A 21,522-nucleotide genomic window follows, 5' to 3' on the forward strand; every position below is an offset into this window, starting at 1 on the left:
GTTAAGGCATTATTAGGGCTCCCGGTTTTATAGTATATTTTCTTTAATGTTTCAGTCTGTATTTATCTATATTTATTTTTTGACCTTTCCAGTGACATTTATCCATATTTATCTAGAGTTTTGAGAATAAATGGAGTCGTAAAATTGTATATTTACACATTTATTGAATTTATAAACATGCTTTCGTACATCGATATCAGTCTTGTTTTAGCAAATAAAGCAGCCACATATAACAAAACCCTATACAACTACAGGTAAATATTAACATTATATACAAATATATGTTATCGTATGCCTGTATTAAACTCCCGATGCGGTCTAGCTGCTCAGCAGTTCAACTGGAATTTATGAAGGACACCATGGAGAGTCACTCAAAAGAAACACAATTTGCTGTTTTTTACCACTTTTAGAAATAAATACAGATAGGAAATCAACTGTTTTCTGGCTGTATGTATCTGTAAAAATCAGTAACAAACTGCAAACTGGGAGTCTTCGGCACTATGTTCTAAATGTATAAATTGGTAATATTGCTTTATATTGTTAAGGGTAATTTTCATTTGGCATTGAAAAGACCTTATTTGTTTTGCCCATATTGTTGGCTCCATTTAAGCAATGTGCATTTAATAGGAAATTGTGCTTTCTACTCCTGCTAGAAAAGTTTAAATGAATTGCAACAATCTTGGCATAAAACAAGAACTTTACTCCGAATAGATCATATGTGTGAATTGGTGTAAATCTGCTTTGTAATTGTGATACAATTGAGTTGCAAAAAGGTGTGGACCACTTTTTGAACTTAAAACAGTTTGAAAAACAAAATTATAGAGTTGGACGAGGGAATCTTTTTTCCCCTCTTCGTCCACTACATTATTCATACGATGCTTGAATGACCCTCCGAACCTAGGTGTGATTTGGTTGGCCTCAATTGAAAGTTTTACTTGGGCCAACCATTATGTGATGCCGTGGTTTTTGCCATGGGGAATTGGCTTTACGAACAATTTGCAAATCCCCGGAACTGCCCAATTATTGTATGTACTCTGTAAACCTGGGGTAGATTTAAGAAGGGTTTGAGCCAGCAATAGCCGTAGATTCATAGTTGCATTTTTGAAATAATTCCCTTACCTTTGCGAGGATAGTTATGAGGGTGAAGTGTGGTTGATGGAAGAGAGTTCCCAGGCGGGTAGATCCTTCATAATCCCAAGAACCTACAGCCAGCATAAGATGACACCCCGGCACCCTGAACCACAGATCACATCTGGACTGGAGAAAGGACCGAAAGGCTGCTCTGTTGACTCCTTGACCCTGCAAGCAAGTGAGCACCACCCACAGGGCTGCACCTGCTCCTTGGGTTAGTGAAGAGAAAACTGTGCCTGCAAACATCACGTTCGTGAAAATGGTTTAATTTAAAAAAATAATCTTTGCTTAAAGCGACATAATAAAGATTGAAATAAAGGAATAGCACTTGGATGTGCCTTTAGGCTTGGTTGCATAACATGTCTGACAATATGTAAATTGTGCTAAAAGACTACTTTTTAACCAGCACCAGTGAGATAAGCACCATCTGTAGTAAACTGTGTTTTTGTTGCAGTACCCCTAGTTTTTTCCACCTTTTTTAGTTCCTAGATGCTGGTTTTCAACTCTGTACAAAAGGGGGTGATAATGGACGGAGCATCAGAACCAATCAAACACTCACACCCAGTCAAAAGATCTGGGTTTGATCCATCGCCGTTCTTTAGCCCTCTCTGCCACCCCAGAAGCAGAACTTAGTCCCCGCCATCTTGCAGATAGGGGACCATAGCCAACCAGAGTGAGGCATATGCCCCTCTCCCACTGGAGGTTGGCATACACCCCCCCCCCCCAAGGAAGGGACCCAATGGTCCCAACCTGTACTTGCCTAAAACTCCACGAAATCTAGTATTTAGGGGGTACCCCAAACCGTTCCTCTTCAGACAAGAAACAACTACAAAAAAAATTAGGACCGAACAGCTGTGCCGAAGCTAAGAAGAGGAAGATGCCTACTGACTTGGCCCAAGCCCTACCTGCCTGTCCCCACCTAGAACCTGCAGAAGCAAAACTCTGGTGTGTCCTGCAGCCAGCAACCTCAAGAACCCTGAGTACCTGCCCTGCGTTCCAAGCAAAAGACTTTGTCTCTCGTTAACACCGGATTTGTTCATCCACTGACTCCCAGCACCAGCAAAATCTGCGAGTCTGCGCCCGCTACCTACGGCCCGAGTTCGGATGGCCCAACACCACGAGGAGATCTCCCAGCGATCCTGACCTGAGATCCCTGACCTGCCTCCAGCCAACGCCTGCAGCCTAAATCCAGAAGGACCCCAAATCGCAACCAGGAACTTGTAAGAAGAGCCAACACTAAAAGACACCCGACGCCCCACAGCCTTGGGTGGCCCAAGCGACGGTGACTAACCAACCCCCAAGATCCCAACTTACCTCCAAGTGGTTGTCGCTCCCAGAAGACCGTCCCCGAGCCTGCAGTGTTTTTGCAATCCGGAAAAAAAACCTTGAAAGTAACAGGGCACCCAATGCCAAAACAGCCCTTTGCACGCGGCCGCCCTAGTGCCGCTGAGGGTGCACCATTTGCCCTGAGCTCAAATTTAGGAGCTTTGCTCCCACAACCTTGTGGCCTGCTTGTAAGCATACATAATGTAATGGGCAACCCAAACAACCCTTGAGGGCTTGGGCAAGGTAAATGGTAGAGTAGAAATGCCGTCAAGGGATTTATTCACGTGTTCTGATTTAGGTTATTAGTATGCTAAATTGGTAAGGTCTAAATTAATGATAACCTTGGGTGGTAATAAATTCCAGATATTTGGTACCTTGATTTGGTAGGAAGTCAGGAAATCTTGGCTTTTCACATCTGATTCAATTCATCAATGTAAAACAAGACAAATGTTAATAAAAAACAATGATAGGGTGTATATAGAAAAATATTTGACTTTATCTTACATACAGACGTTGTATTCCAGCCACCGTCCCACGACAACTAGTCGAAACTCTACATCGACTCCGAATCAGGTCGACTCACTGTTTACCAGCGTAAAATCAGGCCTGAAACGCCTATGGAACATTATAGAATACCTCTGAAGAAAAAGAGGGACTCTTCTACCTCTTCTGTTCTTTTTGAGCCCATGCCATCATATGATCAGGGCTATGCTTACTCTCCCACAAATGTCAATGAGGATATGGAGGGAGGAGACTGAAGACCAGTTCAATTATCCCATTGATGCTGATCCAGATGAGTCCCAGCCGTGGGCTGATTCTGTGGACCCTGACCCACACGCCACTCCTGATACTCTTTTATTTGCTATCAAGACTTCGCCTACTGAAGATACTGCTGCTTTCAAAGCACTAATTGAGAGGGCGGCACTTAACCATGACGTGGATATGCACGCTGAACCCGTGGAGGAAGACTTTCTTTTTGATACATTCTCCACATCAGAAGGGTCTATGAAAACTCTGCCTATGCTCAAAGGTGTGCTCAAACATGCCAGTGACATTTTTAAAGAGCCCACTAAAGCAAGGGTGGTGAACCCAAGAATTGAAAAAAAGTACCGGCCTGAGCCCGTGGACCCTACCTACATCAAGGGCCAACTCCCGCTGGACTCCTTGGTGGTGGCTAATGCTCGCGAAAGAGCGAACTCTCCGACAACGGGTGATGCTCCGCCTCCGGACAAAGAATCAAAGATCTTAGAAGCCTCTGGGAAACGTGTGGCAGCTCAAGCTGCTAATATTTGGAGGATCTCCAATACCCAAGCCCTGTTAGCAAGATATGACAGGGCACACTATGACACGTTAGAGCAGCTCATGCAACACCTGCCTGATACTTATAAGGAGGGGGCAGAAATGCTTATACAGGAGGGGAAGTTGATCTCCAACGCGTCCATTAAGTGCGCGTTAGACGCAGCCGACACAGCAGCAAGAGCCATAAACACTAGCGTTATGCTCCGGAGGCATGCCTGGCTCCGTATCTCTGGCTTTAAAGCTGAAATCCAAACTACCCTACTCAATCAGCCAGTAAACCCTGACTTCCTGTTCGGTCCAGAGGTAGACACCACTCTTGAGAAGATTAAGAAGGACACTGAAACTGCAAAATCCATGGGAGCTCTGCAGTCTCAGCAGTTCAGGGACGGTTCCTTTCGTCGCTCCGGTAACAGGGGAGCTTCAAGAGGACAAGCGTCACAACAAACCCAATACACCAAGAGTGGCACGCAAACCACCAAAAACCAGAACAATAGGGGTGGATACCGTGGAAACAGCACCAAGGGCAGAGGACGTGGAAATAATAATGCCAGATCCTCCGCCACTAACCAGCAGTGACGCCTTGTCACTGCTCCCCGACCATGTAACACCTGTCGGGGGAGACTCCAACAGTTCCTGCCAGTCTGGGAAAGCATTACCACGGACAGGTGGGTGAGACAACTTATACAACACGGTTACTGTCTAGAACTAACCTCCACTCCACCCAACATACCCCCAAGGCACCGTCCTATGTCTGCCGAGCACATGCACTTATTGCAGCAGGAAGTCTTGTCCATGCTGCAAAAAGGGGCCATAGAACTCGTGCCTTTGGAACAACAGGGAAAAGGGGTGTATTCACTGTACTTCTTAGTCCCCAAAAAGGACGGGTCTCTCAGGCCCATTCTCCACCTAAGACCTCTAAACCTATACATCCTATCGGAACACTTTCACATGTTAACGTTACAGCAGGTTCTCCCGTTGCTCAGTCAAGGAGATTTCCTAGCAACCCTAGATCTGAAGGATGCCTACTTCCACATTCCCATACAACTCTCTGCATTGGTGGAACAGACAAAACCTTTGCAGGGGACGACAGTTCCAAGAGCCTGTACCACAGATAGTGCTGACAACGGACGCATCTCTCCAGGGCTGGGGAGCGCATGTCCTCCATTATACAGTGCAGGGACTATGGTCACCGCAACAGCAGAAGATGCACATCAACCTACTGGAACTGATGGCAATCTTCATGGCGATGAAGGCATTCAAGTTGCATCTCTGCAACAAAGTCGTGCTGATCCGGACGGACAACATGACTGCGATGTATTACATCCAAAAGCAGGGAGGGACACACTCTCCACAATTGTCACACCTAGCATAGTGCATGTGGAAGTGGGCCATTCAGAGAAACATGTTTCTCATGGCAGAACACCTCCCATGCCGGGACAACCAGATTGCGGACCTGCTCAGCAGACACAGCCATCAGATGCACGAGTGGGAGATACATCCCTCAGTGCTCCAACCATATTTCCAGCAGTGGGGTCATCCAGAGATCGACCTATTCACCACTCACGAAAACGCCGCACCTTCGCCGCCAGGTTCCCACACCCGCAGTCTCAGGGCAATGCGATCTGGATGAACTGGTCGAACAGATTTGCGTACGCCTTTCCTCCAGCACCACTCATACCGCTGGTGGCACGCAAACTGAGGCAACTCTCCTTGACGCTCATCCTGGTTGCTCCAACGTGGGCGCGGCAGGCGTGGTACACCACGTTCCTAGAACTTTCCGTAGTTCCACACCAACGCCTAAGACTCACTCCCGGTCTCCTCACGCAGAGCCATGGAGACATTCATCACCCAGATCCACAGCAGTTGAGCCTTGCAATATGGCTCCTGAGGTCAGAGAGTTTGGCTACCTGAACCTGCCTCCTGACTGCATGGACATCATAAAGGAGGCTAGGCGACCTACCACCAGGGCCTGCTACGCAGCAAAATTGAAGCGTTTTGTTATCTATTGCTCCAATAATAACATAAACCCGCTTGATGCTTCCACACAAAACCTCATCGGTTACTTGCTGCACCTATACAAGTGTAATTTAGCGTATAGTTCCATCAGGATACATTTAGCTGCAATGGCGGCTTATCTTCAAAACAGACAGCACCTATCCCTTTTCAGGGTGCCAGCCGTTAAAGCTTTTATGGAGGGACTGAAAAGGGTCATTCCTCCAAGACACCCGCCTTCACCTGTCTGGAACATCAACATAGTCCTCACCAGGCTCATGGGCCCACCATTTGAACCTCTTCACTCTTGTGAGATACAATTTCTCACATGGAAGCTGGCTTTTCTGGTGGCAATTAAGTCGCTACGACGAGTTAGCGAGCTGCAAGCCCTTACTATTCAGGAGCCTTTCATTCAGATTCATGCTAACAGGGTTGTGCTGCGCACCAACCCTAAATTTATGCCCAAGGTAGTGTCACAGTTCCACAATAACCAAACTATTGAACTACCTGTATTCTTCCCGAATCCTGATTCAGCAGCTGACAGAGCACTACACACACTAGATGTTAAACGAGCTCTCCTGTATCACATCGACAGGACTAAAGATTTCAGGAAAACTAAACAACTGTTCGTTGCCTTCTCTCCACAACACAAGGGCAACCCAATCTCTAAATCAGGTATAGCCAGATGGATTGTTAAGTGCATCCAAATCTGTTATCTAAAGGCTAAACGCACGTTAACAATTCCCCCAAGAGCGCATTCCACACGGAAGTTGGGGGCATCCATGGCTTTCCTAGGTAACATTCCTCTAGAGGAAATATGTAGAGCAGCCACATGGACCACCATACACACATTCACCAAACACTACTGCGTGGATGTGCACTCAAAACAGCAAGCTGCTGTAGGTCAGGCTGTTCTCAGAACTCTCTTTTAGACTGCTGCAGCTGACACAGGCAACCGCCGCTAAGGAGGGTACTACTATTTATTCTATGCATAGATATAAATTCAGCAGCCCACATGCCTCGAACGGAATATGCTACTTACCAGTATGCATCTGTTCTTGGCATGTAGGGCTGCTGACATTTATATCGCCCGCCCTCCTCCCCGGTGCCTGTCGCAGCTGTAGCACTCAGAATTAATTCACTTATTCTCATGCATGGTCATCACTTACTATATCACACCATCTTTGCCACAATGGCGAAAAACAATCTGAGCATGGAGGGGATGCCCATGCGCACTGTAGTCCAGGGGAGGAGCCACCTATCTCGTGATACTTCGAAGACTCTTCCAGGTCAACAATGTGCAATCATCCGGACCCAACACTAGGCAGCGATCTATGCATAGATAAAAATGTCAGCTGCCCTACATGCCAAGAACAGATGCATACTGGTAAGTAGCATATTCCTTACAGAGCCACCTTCCTACATCATCCCTGTTACGTTCATAGTAAAGGGTACACCTGGTACCTAGGAAATGGATACTAAAAAGGGTCCCTAAGGGCTACAGCATATTTTGACATCCTAAGGGACCCACACCCAAATTGCACACAGACTTCTATTGGAGACTTTGTGACACCATGAGTAAACACATGACATGGCTCTGGGTTGCCCCTAAATACTAGATTTAAGGTTGTTACAGGTAGGTAAAGCTTAGGACCAATAGAGCTGTGTTTGGGGGTACATCTTTAGTTGAATGTAGCCTAGCCAACCAGAGTGAGGCATATATCCTCCTTCCCCTGGAGGGTGGCATAATAGGGGGTGTACCCACCCCAAAAAAGGTGTGGCTATAGGGGTCTTTAGCAGATACTTCTTCTGAGGTGCAGGGAATAAAGTAATTCCTAACCACTAAGGTGGAGGCTTTACTGTGGCTGGATGAGAGAGTTGAGATGCTGGATAACCCTCTGAGTGGTTCTCATCTGCATGTGTTGGGAGTCCCAGCAGATGGATTTAACCTTTCTTATATGTGCTCTGTTGGAAGCCGGAGACCCAGTCCCGCACCACCGTCACGAAATGCGAGCCCCGGGACTCCGCACTCAATATTAGGCCAAGTAAGGATACCGTTTGAGATAGACCTGCTCACCCCCTTAGCTTGACATGAGCAGCCAGGCCTATCTCCAAGACACGAGTGTACAGTATGTGCAAACACACTCACAGCAACCCACTGGTGACACCACAAATGGACTCCACACCAGTTTGATAAAACCAGTATAAACTTTATATAAAAAGATATACGATCAGAACACGTGATACAAAAGCCAACATATAATTAAGGGTAATATTCGTTCCTGCTGGCTGGTAGGTTCAAATCCCAACCACCGCTTTCAAAATGCTATGCTGGTCGCAATTTTTAAATCTCTCACGTTGCAATGGACAAACAATAGTGCGCTGCGTAATGATACAATCCTGTGTTAGGCAAAGGAGAAATAATACAATGCGTAACGATACACCCCTGTACCTTGCAATCGGAGAAATAATGCAATGCATACCGCTACAATCATGTACTATGCAATGAAGGAATAATGCAATGCATCACACCCCAATCACGTACTTTGCAATGAAGAAATAATGCAATGCACACCGCTACAATCAAGTACTTAGCAATTAAGGAATAATGCAATGCATAGCTACTATCCTGTACTTTGCAATGAAGAAATAATGCAATGTGGGCCGTTACATTCCTGTACTTTGCAATGGAGAAATAATGCAATGCTTAGCGCTACAATCGTGTACTTTGTTAAGCATAAATGTCAGGCGTCATAAGACAGTCCGGCAGTTCATTAGCAGCAATATTGGTAATGTGTATTACGGCAGTCACCCTCTTTGATAACAGTTGCTCCCCACGCGTATTAACAATGACATAAAGTACAGCTTCTCACTCTGGCCCCAGTACTGCTTCTCACTCTGGCCCCAGTACTGCCACTCCTTTGATCAGTACGGACCCCAATCTGAGCCGAAGTCAAGGCTCACGTCGCCAGAAGGACTGCGAGGCCGAGAGTGTCCCTCCAAGCCCGCGCCCTGCCCAGGCAGTGATCCACGTTACCTGGGAGCTCGACCCCACTCTCCTCTCCTCCTTCAGCGAACTGGGCCTTCTGTGCATAACTTTCTCAATGGGCCTCAGCAGCTCGGCCTGGCAACTCGGCTCCTCCAGGTTTGCCAGTCCGGGCCGTGACTGTTAGGAAGGTCTCAGGCAGCCGTAGGGAACACGTACCCCACGCCTCTGAGATTACGTTACTCTAGGTGCACATTCACCACAGCACCCTCCGGGTCTCCTCAGGCACGAAGCCACACACACACACCGCTGATGGGACTTCACGTCAACTCAGAGTGCACGTTCACCAGGCACTCCTTCCTGCGGTCTCAGGTTGTGCCAAGACACGCACACCGCGCTGCAGGGATTCCCTTTCTTCCGGTGAACACGATGATCAGCTGATCACCTCCACAGTCCCAGGTTGCACCAAAGCACGCACACTGCTTCACTGAGACTTACTCCTACACCGGTGCCCCGATATCCAGGCGCTCTTCACCAACGCCTTCGGCCGCACACCGACACGCTCACCGTGTCGGAGCCTCACTTCTCCGGTGCACTCGATGACCAGGTGCTCTTCACCAGCGCCTCCGGTGCACCCCGACTCGCACCCCACGCATCTGAGACTCACTCCACTTCTGATACACACGTTGACCAGGCGCTCCTCACCAACGCCTGCGGCGCACCATGACACGCACCCTGCACGTCCAAGTCTCCCTTCTCCTCCGTGTGTCCAAGATCACAGGGCACAACTTCCAAGGGTCTCCAGCTGCCACAACATGTGCCCACCGTGTCGCTTGAAACTTCTCTGAAACTTTTATGTTCCTGTGTTTCCAAACAGGGAGCCAGCTCACCTCGGGCCCTTGGGGTAACAAGACCCAGCACAAAGCACAGTCTTCAAGCAGGGGGACCCAGCGCACAAAGCACAGTCTCGACCGCCTCTTCCTTGGAAACTGCAGACTAGCCACAATCACGAAGCAAGGGTCGGTCCTTCCCAGCAGTCTCTTTAGTTGTTCCTTCCTTAGCAAAGGTTCCTCTTGACCACAAAATGGGTCCAAGCCTTTTTAGTCTCAATCCATTTCTATTCCGATGTTCAAGGTTCTCAGCTCTCATAGTTATACCCCTATATGTCTTTGATGTTTGTTGTGCTCAGGGGTCCCTGACCCCTGCCTCAATCAGTTCTGGGTGTCTTCCTCCCAGTGTCACCTTTCTCCCTTTGATATTGGGTGGCTGGATCCTTAATCACTCAGCCGTAGATTGGTCAATTGTTTTATAGCCGCAACCCAGGCCTCTTCACCTCTCTGGGCTTCTCTGCCTACTCTCCAGATGCAGGTCAGCCTGGTGTCATCTCAACCCCTCCCTGGGCCAAGACCTCCCCAAGCTCCTCACACCTCTCAGATCTAGACAGTCAAACCACATTCAGCAGAGACACACAGAAATGCTTAAAGCACAAAACTCAGCCACTTTCTAAAAGAGTGGTTTCTGAACATACAGTGACAAAACCACTTTCATAGAAAGAGGTTATGATACTAGGAGTTTATACATACTAAACGTCACCTCTCCATTTTAAACTTATGGGAAACTAGGCTAACAAACACAATACCCAGCCTCCCCCATTCTGTCCGATGGGCAGGATGGTCTTTCACCAGTGAAAAACGAAATGGAGTGTTTTTGACTGTCAGGACATAACACACGCCTTTTACTTACACTGCAACCTGCCCAGGGGTTACTCTGGACCTACCACTGGGGTGCCCCCTGTGTACGCAAAAGGGAAAGTAAGGCCTGACAAGTGGTTGCACTTGTCAGGACAACATGCTAACTTAGCAAACCCGGCCAGGCCCTACACTGCAGGCCTGTGTTCCCGTCTCCGTGCAACTTTGCATTACTAGCCCTGGCACACACACTGCACATCAGAAGGGACTTTACTAGTAAGGCAAACATACCAATCATGGCCAACCAATTACCATTACACTTTACACAGTGAACCTATGTACTTTGACACTGATCAGCAGTGGCAAAGTACCAAAAGCATCAAAATTGGCAACTCTGTCAGGAAAACGGTCTAGGGGGAAAAGCAAAAAGTTTAGGGAATTTAGCAAAAAAGGACAAGTTCTACATGCTCCCTTAGAGTCCCTTCATAATTGTCCTCTCAGGCTGCTGACTCTAAAAACTGCTTTCCTTTGCCATCACCTCTGCTCATAGGGTTAGCAAGCTTTAGGCTCGGGCTTCCAAGCCCGCTTTCTCTCTGTCCATCCAAGTAAAGTGGTGCTTCGAATGAAAGCTGTGTCTAGTTCTATTACTAGATAGTCCCCTCCGAGGAGGAGAGACTCCACCGCCTGGGCCCAAAACATGCATTGTCTCTTTATCTTGATTGCACTAAAGACTTCTGGGTGGATGTTCAACTCTTTGTTGGCTATGCCGGTGATAAAGGTTGGGCTGTTCAGAAACGGACCGTCTCTAGAAACAGACCATCTCTCGATAGGTTGTCCTTTGCATTAAAATATGTTCTGCTTTGGTAAACAAGGAACTTCCTGTGGGGTTACGTGCTCACACCACTAGAGCAACAGCAGCAACCACTGCTTTAACACGTGGAGTTCAACTGCTTGATATCTGTCAGGCGGCAATGTGGGCGCAATCCCTGCACACATTTACCAGACACTACTCCATTGACAGTCAAGTCCGGAAGGATTGATAGTTGTAGTTTCCTTACCACCCACCCATCCTCCCTGCTCTGTGAACTGATTTCTAGGGAAAGGGACTCCCTACAGAGCCCTAGTTTTGATGAACCAGTTGTCAGTGTCTTACATGGCTTTGCGCTTCTGGTGTGGAAAGTCCTATCTGAAAGAAACAATTCGTAATAGATTCCTTACCTTGTGAATTACCCCCAGGCGTCAGACTGAATCCGGGGAACTTTTTCATCAGCAGTACCCCTGCTCGTCGAAAGGTGGCGGTGGTCGGCTCCGCGTTTGTCGTTGGCCACGTGGTCACCAGGATAACTTTGTGGCAGCTACTTATACGCCACCCTTGCACACTAACATTAGTTCTTTCTTTTCCCACGCCAGCTAAAAGGAGATCCGGAGAGAGTGGTACCTCCAGTAACTTTTTGACTGACTTTTTTGAGCGACTTTTGTCCACACCATTTTGAGTCCTCCACTCCTGGTGCACGTAGGGATGCCCGGTTTCATGGCTGGCGGCTTTTGCCGACTGTTGTTGTCGGTGACGGACCTGCACCGCCGGTGCCTGTTTTGCCTGGAACACAACCACAACTCCAAGTCGTGTTCCGACTGTTGGACCATGAATCCGAATTCTTTGCGGGAGGGGTCCCGAAAGCTCTTCAAGGCCCGGCAGTCGTCACAGAGCGTCTGTCGGCTGACGCAACGAAGAATGCGGGCGGTGCCCCTCCTGCGGCTCCGCGTTTCCCTCCCTTCCCGGGACGACCTCTGCCGAGCTTCGGAATTTCTATGAAGCGATGCATGCCATCTTTGGGCAACCAGACTCCACCGGCGTACCTTCGGCCCGCAGACGCGGTTGGGGGCCCTGGGCCTTCAACGCTGGCGGCTTCGGCCCGGCACCGCAGGGTCCCCTTGGATCCAGGCCTGTATCCAGATCGGCACCGGTTGACCTTGTCGCACCTCCCCAATGCCGATTATACCGGTGCCGTGTCCGCAGCAGACGCTGGTTGTGTCCCAGCCGGCGTCAACCCCGGCCTTAACCCCGAAGTGGACACAGAGCCAGACCTGGGTCGACAGATGCCGGATCCGGCGCCAAAGGGTACTTTAGTGCCCTTATTCCACCCTGTTCCGTTCAGGCCAAATTGGCAACCAGAGGAGGGTGTGGAGGACTAGGAGTGGTCTGGAGACCCTTTGACTGACCAGTTGGAATATGACCCGGACTGGAGAGAGGAGCATGGGGAAGCCAGGGGTCTGGACACTTCCCCAGACCGTGGAATGTTTTCTCATCCTACCGTGGCTACGGAGGAGGGTGCGTATTCCGCAGTGGTGTTGCGTAGTGCAACAGAGGCTCTCAACCTCGAGCTACCCATGGTGGCAGTCAGGACTAACCTCCTGAAGAGAGGTGCTTCAACCGGCAACAAGCTCTTCGGAGCCCTTGCTGCTGTTTAATGAGGCCCTCACTGACATCCTTTTGGACACCTGGTCGAGGCTCAACACAGGGGCTTCTGTGGATAGGATGATTGCCCGATGCCACCGCCCGGCCCCAGCGACCCCACTTTCCTCTCCCAACACCCCACCCCTGAGAGCGTGGTGGTCCAAGCCTCAACGTCCAAAGGCGCATTCCCTAACGCACCACCTGATAGGGAATCCAAAGAGCTGGCCCACCTTGGGAAGAAAAGGTTTTCTTCCTCCAGCTTCGGACTGCGATCGGTAAACACTGCATGTCTGTTGGGCCATTACACCTACTCTGTGTGAAATACGGTAGTGCAGGTGCTGCCCCAGTGCCCGGGATAGGCCTGGGCCGTGCTCTTCCGTGCAGTCGCCGAGGGGAGAGATGCAGCCAAGTTGGCTGGACACCACTGACTTGCTAGGCAGGACAATTCCACATTGGTAGCCCTTCAAGGCTATGCCTGGCTGAAGTCGACTGGCTTTTCCGGGGATGTCCAGGCTACCCTTATGGACATGCCCTTTGATGGCCGTCGCCTGTTCGGTGACAAAGCAGACAACGTGCTGGAGCACTTCAAGGGTTCTTGGGCTATGGCCAAGTCCCTGGGGCTCTCCACCACCCATCCTGCGCAGTCTGCTGTTCGCCCCTTTCGTGGGGGCAGGGCAGAAGGGGTGCCCCGCCACGTTCCACCCAGGGCCACAGGCAGGCGCAAGCTGTTCAGCCCCTGCATGGCTGGGGGCGTGGGTCTTGGGGCCAGCAAGCAGGCCTGTCCACCACCGCCCCTCTGCAGCAGCCTACAAAACCTCCTAGTCTGACCTCTAAGGGCCACCAATCACCAGTGGGTGGCAGGATTTGCCATCATCTCCCCCACTAGCGCACCATCACGTTGGACTGGCTACTCCCTCCCCTTTGAGACTCCTCTCCCCTGCCACCTCAGTACCATTCCTTGTCAGAGGATCATCTGGCCCTTCTCCAACAGAAAGTTACGGCTCTCTTGGCCAAGGGAGCCATTGAGCAAGTTTCTACCCCAGAACTAGGTTGTGGTTGCTATTCCCGCTACTTTCTGGTGCCCAAGAAGAACAAGGGCCTGCGTCCTATCTTGGACGTCTTGAACTTCAACCACTTGCTCCGGAAGGAGAAGTTGAAAATGTTGACGCTAGCTCAGGTCCTCTCTGCCCTCGACCCTGAAGACTGGATGGTAGCGTTGGACTTGCAGGATACCTATTTTCACATCCCGGCCCTGCCGGCCCACCGGCGCTATTTGCTGTTCACGGTAGGCCACAAGCACTTTCAGTTTACCGTGCTCCCCTTTGGCCTTACCAGTGCCCCTCAGGTGTTTCTATCAACGTGCCGAAGTCACACCTTACTCCCTCTCAGAAGCTCCTCTTCATCAGAACAGTTCTGGACACAACACAGTTTCGGGTCGATCCCCCCGAGCATAGAGTCCGGGATATTCGGGCCATGATTCCGATCTTTCAACCTCTATCCTGTGTTTTGGTCAGGGTGACCCTGGGGCTACTGGGTCTGATGGCCTCCTACATCCTGCAGGTGGATCATGCCAAATGGTGCATGCGGGCTCTGCAGTGGGACCTGAAGTTCCAGTGGGCACAGCATCAGTGGAACCTGTCCAATTGCGTCCAGATCTCAGAGGGCACTGCACGCCAATTGCAGTGGTGGCTAACGAACTGGGATTGGGTCAACGGCAGATCCCTCTCCCTTCCTCAACCGGAGTTCAGTGGTGACCTGTGCATCACTTCTTCGATGGGGGGGTCACATGAAGGAGGCGGAGATCAGAGGCCTCTGGGCTCCGGCGGAGTCCGGGCTTCACATCAACCTTCTGGAGCTTCAGGCGATTCGTCTTGCACTCGAAGCCTTCCTTCCCTCTGTTCGGGGGGAGAGTAGTGCAGGTGTTCACGGACAACACCACCGCCTTGTGGTACTGCAACAGACAGGGCAGGGTGGGGTCGTGAACCCTATGTCAAGAGGCTCTCCGTCTCTGGACATGGTTGGAACATCAAGGCATATCCCTGGTAGTCCAACACCTGGCAGGTTCTTTGAATGCCAGGGCGGACGAACTCATCCGCAGGTGCATTATGGATCACGGATGGCGTCTTCACTCGGAGGTGGTGCAAGGTCTCTTTCACAGGTGGGGAGAGCATTGGTTAGATCTATTCGCCACCAAAGAGAACTCGAGATGTCAGCAATTCTGCACGTTGGAATTTCCAAGGCGGCACTCACTAGACAACGCTTTTCGCCGTGAGTGGAGTTGCTGTCTTCTATACTCCTTTCCCCCTATACCACTTCTGCCCCGCATGCTGAAGAAAATGAAGCGGGACCGGGCCCAAGTCATCTTGGTGGCTTCGGATTGGTCACCAAGAGTTTGGTATCCCGAGCTATTATCCACTACACAATGAACTGGGGGTCTCGACAAAATGCCACCAAATGCCGAAGAAGAAAGGTGACCTTAATAGCAAGCAGTTATTTGTGAGCTCTGCTTTTTGCACTGTTTTTATTTAGAGTGTTGAGGGATATTTATAATAAAAATTGTTTCTCTCTTAACAACTCTATTTTAAATTTTGCACTCACTATTCATGCACTGAACGGTTTCTAAGAGCTACTTGAGAATTCGTTTGTGATCATTTATTAAAGAAACACACGATCTGTTCTTTCTTCTATTGTTTCTGGTTCTCCCTTCTTGACCCAATTGAGAGAGTTTTCCCAAGAAGATAGCCTCTATGATCAAGAGGTATATTGTTTAATTGGGTGGATGACCAGATGATGATACTGATCACCAAGGTAATTGATAGGAATCCAAGCTCTGCTTAAGGGTCCCCTGTTTGTTGTTTTTTGGCATTTTGTTGAGACCCCCGGTTCATTGTGTAGTTGATATGTAGTATTTGGAGAACAGATCTGTGGCAGGTCGTTAAAATATCCCTTTGACCCTAATTCTCTGAGTGTTTATGGGGATCCCAAGCTATTAACATGGACATCCATCCTCCGATCCGACTACCTCTTCGGGAGGATCTTCTGTCGCAGCAGCATGAGACCCTCCACCCGAACCAGTCCGGTCTCCACCTCCTTGCATGTAGATTGAGCGATGACAGTTGGCTGCCTTTGACCTTCCTCCCGAAGTCTGATGTTATCTTGGCAGCCAGGCGTCCCTCCACTAAGACGGTAGACTCCTGCAGATGCAACACATTTGTGACATGGTGCACAGCAAAGGCTGGGGATCCCCTTTCTGCTTCTCTGTCTGAGGTTCTCTTGTTCCTCCTTTCTTTGGCCCAGCAGGGCTCTGCTGTGGGCACTCTAAAGGGCTACCTCTCGGCCATTTTAGCCTTCCTCAGACTTCCTGATCAGCCTTCTCTTTTCAGGTCACCGGTTGTAAATCGCATCCTTAAGGGCATTACTCATCTTTTTCCTCCTGTTCCTTTCATAATGCCCCACTGGGACTTGAACCTCGTTCTAACTTATCTTATGTGCGCTCCCTTTGAGCCTCTACAGAACTGTCCACTTATGCTTCGGACCTTAAAGACTGCTTTTTTGGTTGCCATCGCCTCTGCACGCGGGGTGAGTGCGCTCCAAGCTCTTTCTTCAAAACCTCCTTTTCTGACTGTTCATCCGGACAAGGTTGTCCTTCGCACTCATCCATCCTTTCTTCCCAAAGTGGTTACTTCCTTCCACATTGGTCAAACCATCACTTTGCCCACCTTCTTTCCACATCCTTCTAAAGCAGAACAGAGGCTCCACCGTCTGGATCCAAAACTTGTGCTTTCATTTTAATCGGATCGCACAAAACAATTCCAGGTGGATGACCAACTCTTTGTTGACTATGTGGGTGCTAAAAAAGGTCAGGCAGTCCACAAACGGACCATCTCTAGATGGGCTGTTTTGTGTATCAAAGCTTTGGCAAAGAAGGAACCTCCTGTGGGGCTGCGTGCCCATTCCACCAGGGCGACCGCAGCTACCACTGCTTTGGGACCGGGAGTCCCCCTCAACATCTGTCAGCAGTGATGTGGGCATCCCTGCACACGTTCACAAAACACTACTACCTGGACAGCTGGAGAGATGGCTTTTTTGGCCGTTCTGTTCTCCAGGACTTTCTGTTGTGAACTTGGTATTGCTGGGGTATCTATTCACAAGGTTTCAGATGAACAAGTTACTTACCTTTGGTAACGCTATATCTGTAAGAGACTTAGATTTGTTATAGATTCCTTACCGCCCCACCCATCCTCCTCGTACAGCGAACTGACTTATAGGGTTAAGGATTTCCTTTAAGGGCCCTAGTTTTGCACACCAGTGGTCAGTGTCTTGTATGACTGCTTCTGGCTTGGAAAGTCGGGTACAGAACTGAGGTCAGCATGCGAGGGTGGCGTCTATGTAGCTGCAGTAACGTCATCCAGGCGACGCCGAACGCAAACTCGAGCGACGCCACCTTTCGACGCGTAGGAGTAATTCTGACAAAAAAATTCTCCAGATCCAGCATGACGCCTGGGGGTAATTCACAACGTAAGGAATTTATAACTAATCTATGTCTCATACCGATATATCGTTACCGAAGGTAAGTAACTTGTTCATTAAGAACGGACATCAGCGCCCATGAGCGGCGTCTATATAGGTCACACGACGTCCTACCGGTGCCACGACGACTGACGCAAAGCCGGCTGACCGTCACCTAACGATGTGCAGGGGTACTGCTGAAGAAAAATTTACAGATCCAGACGGACGCCTGTGGGTAATTCAAATGGTAAGTAATCCACCACTAATATGTGTCTACCAGTTACATCGTTACTGAAGGTAAGTAACTTTAAATGTACTAGGTGTGCATACATTCCTGTGGGCGAGTAAGACTTATTCGTGTAACTAAAACAGTCACTGTTTTGAATAGCTTTAAAGGAAAGAAGATATTCTTAGCAAGAAGTACTGGACATTTGTTTTGCTATGTCTGGAAATTTTTAATTTGTCTATCTGTTACGTTTTAAAGTTTCCTAGCAAGCTGTTACAATTTTACTCTCGTAATTGAGGAATTTAGAATCAAGTTTTGGTTTCTATTGCCTATAAATATGTTCACCTGAAATCTAATGAATGAAAGTCATGCTCATGGATAAGCTAATTAAAAACAGTTGTATTTCTATTTTAATTGTTACATTTAGGCACATTATGCTCTGCAAGCAAGACGATCCAGAAGTCTGTCTAAAAAGCGTAAACGTGAGGAATCTGAGCCACCTTTATCTGTAACTCGTAGTCGTAGCAACTCTAGAGCCCCCCGGGATGTTTCTGGTCTTCGGGACACAAAGGTTTGTAGCCAATTAACATCACTTTACATTATATTTATTTGGGCATCGAGAATCCTATATAATTAGACATTTTTTGCTATTTCCAAAACAGATGGTGAAAAAGGCAAAACTTATTATGAAGAAATCTCAGACAAAAATGAATCGCATGGGCAAGAAAGGAGAAGCAGATCGGCATGTGTTTGATTTAAAACCTAAGCATTTGCTGGCTGGCAAAAGAAAAGCTGGCAAGACAGACAGAAGATAAACATCTGCTACATAACATGCTCCAACAGCCAAAAAATGACACTTGAGGACTGTGCAAAAGAGTCAAACTACAAATCTATCTGTAAATGTCACCTTCTGGTTTATTTTATCAACAACTTTTGACCTTAAAGATCCTACATAAACTTTCTTCATGGATACTGAACTTCGTCTGATCTGCAGCTACACATCTCTGAAATATTTCTATTTCATTTTTGACTCTTACCTGTTTCGTAGAGTGGACATCGAGCCCAGGAAAGCCACCAAACTTGGATTAATTATAAACTCATGTTCAAGCATTGTGACGTCTATTTTAAATAGAGGTCGTGTGAGTGTGCTTATAGGTCCATAGTTATATAAATTGAATCTATGTTGACTCTCTGGGTTTGAGTATGTGTGACAAATGGACTTTGATGCATTGATAACCTGAAAGCTAATCATGTTGTGGAACATGCTGATAAATAATTTCTCTGTATGGAGAACAGACATATAAGAAGTGTGCTTCTTATTTTTAAGCTTTACATGCCAGTTAGAACTGGCAGTCAGTCTGTGCTATTTTTTCTCCTCGACACATCACAGTTCAAATAAGTGTAAGAGAAGACCTTTTAAGCTGCGACATCCTTATACCATCATGTATTTGTGAGTTACACATGCTGTAAGTATCAATAAATACATTGAGAGAATAACTTGAGATGTTTACACGTATGCTTTTATATTTATGTATCTTAAATGATGTTGACTAAATCCAAGTTGATAACTTGGAAATGGTCTTTTTTTCTCATCATTTTTATTATACTTATTTATTTATTTATTCATTCAAGAGTTTTATATAGCGCTGGCTAGACCCGGAGGTATCAGAGCGCTTTACATGAGGTTCCACAAAAATTACAATTACAAGTTTGCATCAGTTCCAATTTACATCAGTTGCTAGACAAACAATTGCAAGAGACATAGAAGACGAGATAATTGAAGTATAGGGGGAAGGGTAAAAGGATAGGAGGGATATACGGCAGAGACAGACGAAAGGAAAGTCTGTCCAAAGTCCGGCTGGGTAGGTGACGGGCGAGGGGAAGTCCCAAAACCCATCTCCTCTATAGCTATCCGGTCGCTCCACCGGGCATTGGCCAAATAGCTCGGTCTCAATGGGAAAAGCAATTAAAGGAACACGGAGGGCAAAATAAATGGAGCGTAGAGGGGAGGGGGCATGGAAGGAGAGAAAGGGGGAATAGGGGAAGAGACAACAGAGAGAGACGAAATTAGGTCTGTCTAACGGCCGACTGGGTAGGTGACGACCAAGGAGGGAGTCCACGGTCCATCTCCCCTATAGCTAAACCAGGTAGCTCCATCGGGCATTTGACAAAATAGTTCAGTCTCAATACATTGGGAGAGGAGAGACAAAAATAGAGGAAGGATGCGGGAAGAGGGGGAGGAGCCTAGCTCGAGAGCGTAATGGCCGCCTTTTAGCTCGGCTCAGTCGGCTCTCCGGCCAACCTCGAATATCCTGCAATATATCCTGTACTGCGACGATACTTCACTACAGATTTTGGAATTTAACGACCCACTCTTACTCACCGTCTGGTCCGGAGGCTCCTGCGTGCTGTGGGTCCGCAGCTGTGCCCTCGGTGGGATTGGGGCCTCCGGGCGCTCGAGACCGGGACCTCGCCTGTGGGACCCGACCGGCGGTGCTGAGATTGCCGGCCCCGGCCGCGAGAGTGAGCCACTGGTGGGAGCCGTTGTGTGTATGCCCCGGCGATCCTGAACCGGCCCCGATTTGTGGACCATGCGGCTGGAGGGGGACGAGATGTGTCGGGGGCTGACTGTGTGAAGGGGTCCCTTCGCCTTTGTTTTGTCCGGCAGCCCTGGACCCCGCGCCTGGCTCTCGCTTGTGGGGCCCGCCACTGTTCGGAGGGGGCCCCCCCCCCCCCCCATTGAGCGCCGGCCCGTTCTGTGCCGGTGAGGCCATTGTTGGGAACCTCCGGAGGTCTGTAAAGTCCTACATTTGGGAACTGTTTGGGGGCCCACGGTGGAGTGCGGGGCGGCGAAACTCACAAAATGGCTACCAACAACGTGGGGGGTGATCCGCTCTGCACCGACGAACCTTGCTGGCCGGATTGCGCGGAGGCCTGGGCGTGTGCTCAAGCGCCCACGCTCGGAGATGTCCTGGACGCCTTGATGTCCTTGTACGCTGTCTTGGCCCCCGGTGCTTCTACCGACCCCATGCGGCCCGCCGCCATTTTGGGTCGTCGCTCTTTCATGCACCCCTATCATCCTGATGCCTCCATTGCTTTGCCCCCTTCGGCTGCGCCAGGAGTTGCTGTCGCTGTTCTTCGGCCGCTTGATGGGCCGGTGGCTTTTGAACCTCCGCTTTCTCACCGCCCGGACTTCGAGGACTTGCACACGACACGGAGATCTGCTCCTTCCCGGACAATTGGGAACTATGGTGGACCGCTGTTTGCTCCCGCTTCGATGGATTCGAGCTTTTGTCCTGGTGGGGTACCTTTGCATTGTCGAACTGCGAAACTGGGCTCCGGCTTGCTTTTGCTTGCCCTGTCGTTGCTGCTACAATTGACTTGCTTCATTGACTTTTTGTATCCCATTAGTATGGTGGCTCTCCCTACTCTACATCACTGCCGTAACCCTGGTCAACATTACGATTATTCTGTGCTGGGTGGTCCGCTCCATGTTATCCTTTATTGGGTTGGTTTCGTGATTAGGAAGGGCTTGGGGGTAAGTTGCAAGACACTGATAGACTGCTGGTTTACCTGTCCGTTGCATTGATGCTTGTACTCTCGACATTGTGAAACGTTAACATTTCCCCCCCTCCTGCGGGTTTTTGCTGTATGTGAAGGTGTAGCATTGATTTGATAATTATTCATTTGCTGGTCGGGGGAGGGTCGTAGCCGAGTGTGTTTGTTCATATCCTCTGGCTCCTCCCTCACATCTTATTTTTGTTTCATATTCCCTTTCCTCCTTCTTTTTGTCTCCTTATTCTACTTTCTTTCTTTACTATATTTCGGGTTTCGGATTAGGGCGACAGGCACGCTGTTTGGAGGGTAGGCCGTAGCCTTCTGCAGGGGTGGGACGGGTGGGCGGGGTCTT

The 21,522-nt window shown here is 48.9% G+C and overlaps 1 protein-coding gene across 1 annotated transcript in view; it reads left to right on the plus strand.

The window, feature by feature from the left end:
* Positions 1-19,109, plus strand: part of GTPBP4 (GTP binding protein 4) — a 240,503-nt gene extending 221,394 nt beyond the window's left edge. The window contains exons 16-17 of the mRNA XM_078663297.1: positions 18,040-18,183; positions 18,275-19,109. Of these exons, the coding sequence (XP_078519423.1) occupies positions 18,040-18,183; positions 18,275-18,427 (297 nt within the window). The 3' untranslated portion in view covers positions 18,428-19,109. The remainder of the gene's footprint in view (positions 1-18,039; positions 18,184-18,274) is intronic.
* Positions 19,110-21,522: the final 2,413 nt, after the last annotated feature.

This window comes from Lissotriton helveticus, chromosome 10, assembly GCF_964261635.1.
Source record: "Lissotriton helveticus chromosome 10, aLisHel1.1, whole genome shotgun sequence".
Classification (NCBI taxonomy): domain Eukaryota; kingdom Metazoa; phylum Chordata; class Amphibia; order Caudata; family Salamandridae; genus Lissotriton; species Lissotriton helveticus.